Raw genomic sequence first — 10773 nt, 5'->3', positions numbered from 1 at the left:
ACCATTCCTAAACGAATAAAACTGCGCCACTTGTCTACAGACTATTGGTCCCCACCATCACGTTCTCTTCCAAGCAACCTTTTCCTAGACGACTGGTAAATAGATAGTACCATACACTCTCAAGCTATTATATATATATATATATATGTATATAACACTCGGTGCTCAATAGCCTCAATCTCTGTCTGAAAACATGAATCGCCGATTCTCTCTCCTCCTCGCTTTCTCTCTCCTCATTGCGACGTCGTTTGTCTCCGCCGACGACTCCAACGTCGACGACAACGACCTTGTAATCCGTCAGGTGGTCAACGACGACGCCGACCACTTGTTGAACGCAGAGGGACACTTCTCGATCTTCAAGCGCAAGTTCGGGAAATCGTACGCCACGCATGAGGAACACGATTACAGGTTCGCGGTCTTCAAGGCTAACCTGCGCCGCGCGCGCCATCACCAGAAGCTCGACCCGTCGGCGTCCCACGGCGTGACTCAGTTCTCCGATCTGACTCCGGCGGAGTTCCGGCGGAAGCACCTGGGGTTGAACCGTCTCAGGCTGCCTGTGGACGCGAAGGAGGCTCCGATCCTTCCGACCAATGATCTCCCGACCGATTTCGATTGGAGAGACCACGGTGCCGTCTCAGCTGTAAAGAATCAAGTATGAAATATATATATATATATATATATATATCCTTTAGCTAGTTATTGAAATTTAGGGCTTTGTGGTGTATTAATTTTTGATTTCATAAATTTATGTTGATTAATTGGCAATTAGGGCTCTTGTGGTTCGTGCTGGTCGTTTAGTGCTACTGGGGCATTGGAAGGTGCTCATTTTCTTGCAACTGGAAAGCTTGTTAGCCTTAGCGAGCAACAGCTTGTGGATTGTGACCATGAGGTTTGATTTTTCTTTGCCATCCTTATGAATATACACAGACTTTTACTTGCATACATGTATCTGTATACTGTATGCACACATATTGCAACTTTAATTGATAATAATATTGAACTAGGAAAACTAGATATATTTTGTTGACCAATTATAGTTTTTCAGGTGGCACTATTGTGCACTTAAATGTTTCTTTAAGTATCTCGACAATACTTCTAAATCAAGATGTAGCTTAGCTCTTCTCATCAAAGCTTTTTCAACTATTTAGGTTTGGCTACATGAATCCCATTTGGCAATTCGTCTCTAAGGCAATTACCTCAATCAAACAATATATTACAGTATTTAAAAAAAAAAAAAAATCACTATCCTTCCTGTAGTTATTGATCTTTGATGCATTTTGGTCATTCATCTCTAACAGATACTGCATATATGCATATTTCTAATTTTGCCTTGGTCAAATGATGATAATCAATTTTCCTTCATTGTATCTTGAACAAGTGCTACTTCAACTATTTCGCAAATATGTTTGTTTCTTATTTTGTTCTTTCTTGTCCGTCATATGTGTAAATTAACTTTTTCATTTTGTACATATTCATTTTATATGTATGTTGTTTCTTAATTGTACGATATTCCATCCCATGAAATATAATCGGTCTTGTATCTGTTTTATAGAATTATTATTAAATTATAATGGTATACATCTGTTGCACAATATGCTAAAAGCACTCCATTTGACTCATCCTGGTTTAATTCTGTCTGCTTTATTCTATGATTATCATCAACTCCAATTCCTCCTTCATGAATAATCAAATTGAAGTAATCAAAATGTTTGTTGTTGTTGTTGTTGTTGTTTCTTGCTATTTTTATCATAACTTTTCTTGTATTTCTAGTTTCTCTAATCTGGCACTTATCTCTGACTTAGTAGTTTCATTAATTAAAGGAATATCATATGGAAATAGTATACACTGTGGAATCTCATCCTTAATAAGTTTTTACAGAGTAAAAAGAGAGAGACTTAATATTGATTCTTGATCAAGTCTGCAATAATTGGGAATTAACTGCTTTCTCCCACAATTATTATAGCCATATTTATGGTTCCATTATACATTTTTTTTTATCATGCCAATGTATATGTTGTATGAGTAACGATGACTACTATTAAATCACAGTTTTCTTCACAAAAGGTACTGTATCAACCATAGAGCGGCAATGTGGGTTCAATTCAAGGAAATACTTTTGGGAGCTATGATTTTATTTTCACATTGGGGGCCTTTGAATTGGTTAAAACTTCTTATGTCATTTATTAATTGTGTTTTTACTGTTGAAGTTGGACTAAGCTGTTACTTGTAAATGTTTTCTTCACAAAAGGTACTGTATCAACCATAGAGCGGCAATGTGGGTTCAATTCAAGGAAAAACTTTTGGGAGCTATGATTTTATTTTCACATTGGGGGCCTTTGAATTGGTTAAAACTTCTTATGTCATTTATTAATTGTGTTTTTACTGTTGAAGTTGGACTAAGCTGTTACTTGTAAATGTTTTTTATTACTGGATGCCAGGGTTAGTTACACCTACTTCCTTCATGAGTCACATTTGAGAAGTTTAAGGGTGATTCTTTTTTTATTTTTTTTATTTCTCCTTTTTATTTAGTTGAATTGAGATTTTCTTTCATATGTTTTGGGTGGATTATTTTATTTTTAATTGGTTGTATTGTCAAGGATGTTGATCATATATATTTAACTCATGGAAATTCATTGTTTACACTCCGCCATGTGGCTCTCGTATTAGCAGCCAAGTGACACCTTTGTCCGGAAAGCTCTGCTGCAACAGTATGATTAGTCCTTATCCTGAAAGGGCAATGACTCCATATCCCATGAAGGACCTTTGTGTTGGATTGACCACGAGACAGAACTGGCCTGAGCCCTTTAAGGATTAGAGGCAAGGCTAAGAAGGGACACATTGATAGGTCCAGGGCCAGTTGGAGTGATGTCTAGAGGGGTTGAATTGATAAATAGAGTTTTGGGGGCTAGCCAAGGTGGTCCCTGTCTCAGATGTGTAGAGGTGGTTGAACACGTATTGGTTAGATCAGAAGGGAGATCTTAATTTATTCTTATGATACGTGGAGTTAGTATTTTCATTTGGGCCTAATGACTGATTGTTATTACTAACCATTTCGCCCCAATTTCAAAGACGCCTTGTAGTCTGCTATTGCTAACCATTTCACCCCAATTCCAAAGCCGCCTTGTAGGCTGCTAGTTAGATTTACTTGTGTTTGGCTTTGGGCTTCCTAGCCCAGTTGTACTCCAATTCATTGGAGTGCTATATATAGTCAAGCAGTCCATCATTTTGGGCAATCAACTTTGAACCATCCGGATTCTTTGAAAAGGATTTGATATCCTTGGCCCTACTACTATAAATCTGGTGAGATATATATATATATTCTCTCTCTCCAATACAAGGACTAGAGGCAAGGCTGAGGGACACATTCACATCGATAGGTCCAGGGTCAGTTGGGGTTATGTCTGTGGAGGTGTTGGATTGACAGATAGAGTTTTTTAGGCTAGCCAAGTTGGTCCGTCTCGGATGTGTTGTAGACTGTAGTGGTGGCTGAACACGTATTTACTGGACCAGAAGGGAGAGCTTAATGTATGTTTATGATACTAGGTGTTTGTATTGTCTTACTCGGGCCTAATGACGGATTGACATTGCTAACCATTTCATCCCAATGTCAAAGCCACTTTGTAGGCTGCTAGTTATATTTACTAGTGTTTGGTTTTGCGCTTCCTAGGCCGGTTGTACTCCAATTCATTGGAGTGCTATATATGGTCAAGCAGTCCATTGTTTTGGGCAACCAACTGGGAGCCGTCTAGGGCAATTGAAAAGGATACTGCGTACTTAGCTTTATAAATCTAGTGATATCTTCTTTTTTTCTTCAGATCACCTGATTACTTATCCGAATCTGACCAGTTGTATCTCCCATCCCATCTAGACTAAAGAACCCCGACCAATAACATATAAATCATTATGGTACCATATTAGAAGCTAGGTTGCATGCTAACCTACATAGTAATCAGTATGCGAAATGATAAATACTGAGGTAAAATTGTAGAAGTTTCTTATGCTAGGAGGAAGAAATTCAATTTTGATGTTGATTAAGTATAATAAGAACAAATGTGTTTGAATTCGCTATAATATTGCCCATCGATGAGAATCTCATTTGAAGATTATCTTTGTCAAGGTTGCAAAATGTTACTGTATGAGAACCTTGCTTCCAGACTCTGATATTTAATGCTCTAGTGAATTGTGAATGGACAAACTTTGTGGTACTTTTGATGTATAGCAGGTATTTATTTAAATCGGGTTTAAGTGACTTTGTGGAGTATAGTGTCTGCTGTCATTTGGCTTATTGTGTTTTTTTGTATATTTCAAGATGTGGCATAGAACAAGTGCATTTTTGTTTGAGTTATACCAGTTAAGTACATTTTTCATGACCACAATAAATAACACAACGATGCCACATGAGAAATATGAAACTTGAATCTTTTCATTTTTCCTTCTAACCGTGGTACATTTACTTATTTTAAGTTGGACATGAGAACAAAGCATATCTTACGCGGTTATCTCTTCATTGTATATGAACTGGCATCAGTGTGCATTTTACAGTAACAGCAATTAACATTAGGCACTTAATTGTGTTCAAGTGAGAAAATAGTTAAATCATATAGCATGCATCTCATTTCACTGCTTACGACGCCACATCTATGTCCATCTAATGTACACTTTCTCCCGTAACGAACATATAAATGCCTATACATGTTAACATTTTGATGACAGTCGTGAATAGCATTGATTTGTATATACAACTGCTGGAGAAGAGAAAGGTGGTTCAATGGATCAGTATTCTCATTTCATTCTTTTAATTTAAGCTTTGTATTGGCTGTAGTGTGATCCAGAAGATGCACGTTCTTGCGACTCTGGCTGCCGTGGTGGGCTGATGAATAGTGCCTTCGAGTACACTCTCAAATCTGGTGGGCTTATGCGAGAAGAAGATTATCCTTACACCGGTACTGATCGTGGAACCTGCAAATTTGATGAGACCAAGATTGCAGCGTCGGTGTCTAACTTCAGTGTTGTCTCCCTTGATGAAGATCAGATTGCTGCAAATCTTGTGAAAAATGGTCCTCTTGCAGGTATGCAACTTCTTATGTTCTGTCCTCAACCGCAAGTAGTTGGGAAAAGACTGTTTGCTATTGATGTCTCGTCTGTCCTTCGTTTTTTTCTAACCTAAAGAAATCTTTTGCTTTTTATTAATTTGTGTTTCTTTCAACATAGTAAGAAATATGTTCCTATAAAAAATGAGAACCCCAACTCAAGTCAACTGCCCCCAATCTTATCTGCTTGATTCGTTACATGCATATATCAGCTCTAGATTTTTTTGGTGTTCTTGTATATGCTTAGTTGGGTAAAATGTTTTCTCCGCTGAATCTTATTATTTGAAAATGAGAATGTTTTAAGCAAGGAAATTTGTCAAATTCTTTACAAGGACATTCATTCATTTCTCATAATTTTAGCCATACACGGCTATTGTACAGTGCATTAGTAAAAGCTTGGACTGCCAAACGTGATAGTGTTGATTTGAATATGAGGGCAATCATTTGTAACTAATGCCACCAATCCCTTCCAACATCCTCAATTAAATTGGGACTGAACTAGATATTGGTCTTTTCATTGAAATATTTGTAGGCTACGTTCGGCTGCATAGAATTGGAGCTTGGAATTTGAGAGAATTTTAGTTCAGTTTTGTGAGTTGCTTTTCTCCAATTCCATGTCAGCCGAACATAGCTGTAGAGATGTCTTTTGACCCAATCCTTGCATCACCAGAAGGTGTCTACTATTGTTTATTGCATGATATTGTTGACATTCCTTTTATTTGCTCCGGATGCAGTGGCTATCAATGCCGTTTTCATGCAAACATACGTCGGAGGAGTTTCATGCCCATACATATGCTCGAAGCGGTTGGACCATGGAGTGTTGTTGGTAGGGTATGGTGAAGCTGGCTATGCTCCCATTCGAATGAAGGAGAAGCCATACTGGATCATAAAGAATTCATGGGGTGAACACTGGGGGGAGAACGGATTCTACAAAATCTGTCGGGGTCGCAACATTTGCGGAGTGGACTCCATGGTGTCAACCGTTGCTGCTGCCCATGTCCATACCCCCTCTCAGTAGGATATGAATTATTGAATTCCAGTAATATTCAGTGTCTGTATATAAGGAGTATTACTATGTAATGCAACTCCCCATTGTCTTTAACTTATTTAGCTCTCAAAAATTCCCAGTCAGGAAACAAATTTATTGTTCATATGTGGTGGTTCAAAACTAAAATGTCCATCTATGTGATGTAGGTTTCATGCTACAATCAGGTGTGATGGTTCTATATCAAAAATCTCAATCTATCTTATGATTTGCTCTCCTCCCCTTACTCTTCTCTTCTTTCCTATTCAAACATATATTAACTATGGGTCCTCTTTATCCTTTAAGCTTAGGTGGTCCAGTGAAAAATGAACACCTGGCTAAAAATATTAAAAAATTAAAATTGGACCATACCCATCTTTTACGGGAAACCCGAAAGATCTATGTGAGTGAATTCATCATCTCCAATCCTCAGGCAATTGATGGCTCCATCGCCGTCACTGCCACCACTTTTTGTGTAAGCATGATCCCTTGCCTCACCGCCGCAGTCACAGGTCCGTAAGTTTCAAATATTTCTTGATATATATTCATCAATGGAAGTTAATTTTTTTCACTAATTACATTCAAATCTCTCTCTCAGGGCGTGGGCAAAACAACTCTGATTATTAGAGTATTGGGAATTCTTTGAATTTCAAACCCTAGCTTAAAGTTTATGGTTTTTTTACTCTAATGTGCTCAAATTAAATATGTAACTAAGGAAACAAAATCATGGATTGTCATCTTCTCCCCTCTAAATACACCTTCCGAACTCTTAACACATTCAAGATAAATGAGTTCTAGACCACAATGGAGATTTGCGGAAGAAGAGTAAGAAGAGATGAAGAGAGAGAAGCGATGCCTATTTCTTTAGGGGTTAACATAAAAGATCGGTCAAAGAAAGATGGGTATGACCCATCTTTAATTATTTTCTAAAATTTAAACCGATGCTTATATTTTAGTGGACCACCTCATTAGAAGGATGAAGTTTATCCTCCTAGTGGAGTACCCAAATATTTTCCGTCAAGGACTAACTATTAAGGTCTCTGAGTGTGCATTGACAACAATAAAAATAAAAATGTAATGTTATTTTTATTCGGCTGAAAATATGGTCTTGCTCCCTATACTTTTGGTAACATCTTGCATTTCAATAAATTCAAAAATAAAGCACGTTTGGCAAGTCCTTTTATTGTAAAAAATTTTAAATAAAAAACATGAAACATATTTGATAAACACTGGTTTGTTTTTGTTTTTACTTTTAAAAATTAAATATATATTGATACAATTATTTTTTTAAAAGAAATTATTCATTAACACTTGAAATAAAATAAGATATGCTTATGATTCAAATGTTTAAAATTCTCTAAGAATTGGTTTTATATGTTGTAGCGTATAGATCCTCAACAAATACTATATAACTTGGAGAATTTGGAGAACTCCTGAGGAAACAATCATGAAGCACGAATAGGATTAGAGTTACTTTTATTTCAGGTCTCTAAAATATCTCCATTATATATGATTCTTGTAAAGATTTGATTTTCTTACCTTTTTGTATTATTAGTGTTATTATGGTGTAAAAATTCCAATATTTCTTTTGTTTTCTTTGTAGTAAATAATCTTGTCATGAACATGGAGACTACTAGTTTGACTTCATTACTTTGAATATTTTGAAACGAAAAGAAAAGAAACATAATTCATTTCAACTCAATCCAAACATTCATTCAAAAACCAATTCATTTAATACTACCAAGTGTATAATGAACAATCCAACCTATTAAAAGTTATACAACCTGTATATAATGAAATTTTCAAAATTGTTTTAAAATTACAAATAGATCCATCCCATCCAACCTATTTTGTTTTTGTTTCTATTATGCTTTGCTCTATGACCTTTCATGCACATAGTGGAGAATGAAAGAGAGAAAGAAAAAAAGGTTATACCCAATGGCAGCTCCGGGCAGGGACGGAGTCAGAAATTCAATCCAGGAGCAGTGTTAAAATAAAATAAAAAATAAATAAATAAATAAAAATCAATAAACATGACAACAAATTTAAATTATTCAAATCAAGAGCCAAAAAGAAAACAGTTATTGCAAAATAATAAATAAATAAAAAAATTTCTAGTTAGGCCACTGGCCCGTTGGTAATAATATGTCAATCAATGAGTAGTATAAAAAAGATAAATAGTTGAAAATTTTTTTTTAAAAAAAAGAAATAGAAAAATAAGAGAACTTTGAAAAGGGAAAATATAAATATATATATATATATATATATATATATATATATATATATATATATGGTGTGATTCAAGAAGAAAAATTTAACCGTTTTTTTTAAGGAAATTAAACGAATAAAAATAGGAAAGAAATAAAAAATTAAAGATATAATTCTAGAAAATAAAAATTTTAGGAGGGCATTATATAAATTTTTTCATAGATGCACATATATATATATATATATATATATATATATATATATAATAAAATAAAATAAAATTGGTGTATATATATAGTTGGCGGGGCCAGGGAGGGGGGCACATGTCCCCAGGCATACATTGGCTCGGCCCCTGGCTCCAAGCAACAGCTAATTGTAACGGCTAATTGCAATGGCTACCTTTGTGCCCTTGGTTTCATTATAGAAGATGCTTTGATTAGATTATTCCATACCACTGGGGATAGCAATGAGACATAGTTGAGGCGGAGTTGGCTAAACTCTACTTCATCCTATTAGAAAATTCGTCATACCAACTCTGCCGTTACTCCAGAACAGGTTTGTAATTGGTATACCATAATCGCCCTACTCCGACAAACAAAATACTGACTCGACAATACGTACTTCATTTATTTGCAGGGCGGGGCGATGTGGGTTATGCCACTTTTATTATTTAGTTTTTTTAAATAAAAAAAATTTGCCTAATGTGCTCAAATTGGGCAATAAATAAGTTGGCCCACTTTTAAATTACTAAATAGTGAATATTAATATTTAACTAACATTTCGAGCAAAGTTTTTTTTTTTTCATTGCCAAAAAACTCACACACATCACTCACACCCCCACTTTGTTCATTTGGAGACTCAAACTCTCACTATCCCAATGAGATACCATTGGACCACAAAACCCTTGGTTTCTAACAAAGTAATGAGGGTCTTAAAAATATTATATATATATATATATATATACACACATATATTTTTTAAAGGTACATATATAATCGGGACAGGGCAGGTTAATCACTAAATCCGCCCATGCCCCAAACCCGCTTCGGGTTTTCAATTGTTTCACCATATCCGTCTCAAACTCATTTTAGGATGCTACCAAATCCGCTCCATTAGAAGCGGAGTGGGGCGGGGCGGGGCGGGGCGGGGCAGAAACTTAATGCTTGTAAGCCATTTTTGGAGGGTTTGAGGTGAGATTCGTGAGAAGGTCAAGAAGTGAGTCAAAAAAAAAATTTAAAAACATATTGTAATAATTTAAAAAAATGATCAAGAAAATTTTGAAAAATAAGGTAACTTCTGATAATAGGTCACTCAATAAGGGTTTTGGGGAAAATAAAATGTAACGTGAAATATATAGGAATATTAACAACTAACTGTATTTTCTGAAATTGAAATTCAAGTAAAGTACGCATAAAACGAATTTGAACAATCTTAAACTCAGATGGAAATGACTCAAAAAAGAGAGAAAATATATTCAAAATCGTTAACATACCACCAACTCAATAAAGTTAATATTCAAAATATATATATACACACACTTTAAAGAGAAAAGTTATGACATCTCCAACACGGTTTGTCAAGTCTAACACATTAAAGCAAGATGTCAATCTGAAAAAGATTTGGCATTTACATTCATATTCACGTTCATATTGGCACATAAAAAAGGACAGTGCACCTACTATATTCATTTCATCTTTTACGTTGGAATAATTTTATGGACCACACAAAACCAATAATGCATTAACGCCATTGAGGCATTGACCCTTCACATATGTTTTTTGTTTACTTTATTAGGAAGAGACACTAATTTATGGACACGCTAACTTTCTCAATTCCTGGCGATGTCTTACTTCTTCAGCTGCCACTGACGACGAGAGGTCATCTTCACCATGCGAAGGCGAAGTCTGTCTCTTGGAATGTGCTCACACACTCGTTTGCTATAAGAAAGGATTTAGTCTTAGGCTATAAGAAAAAAGAATGTTAAGATCCTTCATACACTCCAACCACACACTCCAACCACACACTCGTATTTGAAGAAGTAAAACATAAAATTTATGTCTGGTTTCATTTGAAATAGAAATGGCGTTTTTGTTGTGAAGTTTATCCATTTGTGAATGAAAACAAGTTCGGTAAGGTAAACTCGTGAAAAAATAAAAATAAATAGTTAAATAACAAAATGGGTAATTAAAAAATTTCATTGCTAGAGTAACAATAAGAAACACAAATCTTTTGTTTCCTATTTGAACTTCTTTCATCAACAAACAAACGTGGTGCCATTCAAATGGCAACAACTGGTAACACGCAACAAAATAACAAAAACCGATGCCAACCAAGCCACCCTTAATAAATATGTAATTGTCTAAGGAAAAATAATTACCTAAATATATAAGCTCTACTTCCAACAACACTGTTTAATTTTAGTTTCATTCAAAACTTCTAAATTTTTCAAAT

General features: G+C 35.3%; 1 protein-coding gene across 1 annotated transcript; it reads left to right on the top strand.

The window, feature by feature from the left end:
* The first annotated feature begins 131 nt into the window (after positions 1–131).
* LOC132300596 (cysteine protease RD19A-like) lies at positions 132–6353 on the top strand. Its single transcript, XM_059797761.1, has 4 exons — positions 132–652; positions 770–889; positions 4823–5069; positions 5825–6353. Exons 1-4 carry the CDS (start codon positions 194–196, stop codon positions 6106–6108), a joined length of 1110 nt encoding a protein of 369 aa, XP_059653744.1. The 5' UTR covers positions 132–193; the 3' UTR covers positions 6109–6353.
* The last annotated feature ends 4420 nt before the right edge of the window (positions 6354–10773 follow it).

The sequence above is a fragment of the Cornus florida genome, unplaced genomic scaffold (assembly GCF_030987335.1).
Source record: "Cornus florida cultivar Cherokee Brave unplaced genomic scaffold, ASM3098733v1 CherokeeBrave_3.0.0_Hap2_Chr03, whole genome shotgun sequence".
Classification (NCBI taxonomy): Eukaryota; Viridiplantae; Streptophyta; class Magnoliopsida; order Cornales; family Cornaceae; genus Cornus; species Cornus florida.
Note: the sequence above shows the minus strand (reverse complement) of the source record. Positions and strands in the feature narration are given on the sequence as shown.

Coding starts and splice junctions, on each gene's coding strand:
- LOC132300596 (XM_059797761.1), top strand. CDS start 194: ATGAATCGCCGATTCTCTCTCCTCCTCGCTTTCTCTCTCCTCATTGCG. Junction 890..4,822: donor TTGTGGATTGTGACCATGAG/GTTTGATTTTTC, acceptor TATTGGCTGTAG/TGTGATCCAGAAGATGCACG. Junction 5,070..5,824: donor GAAAAATGGTCCTCTTGCAG/GTATGCAACTTC, acceptor CTCCGGATGCAG/TGGCTATCAATGCCGTTTTC.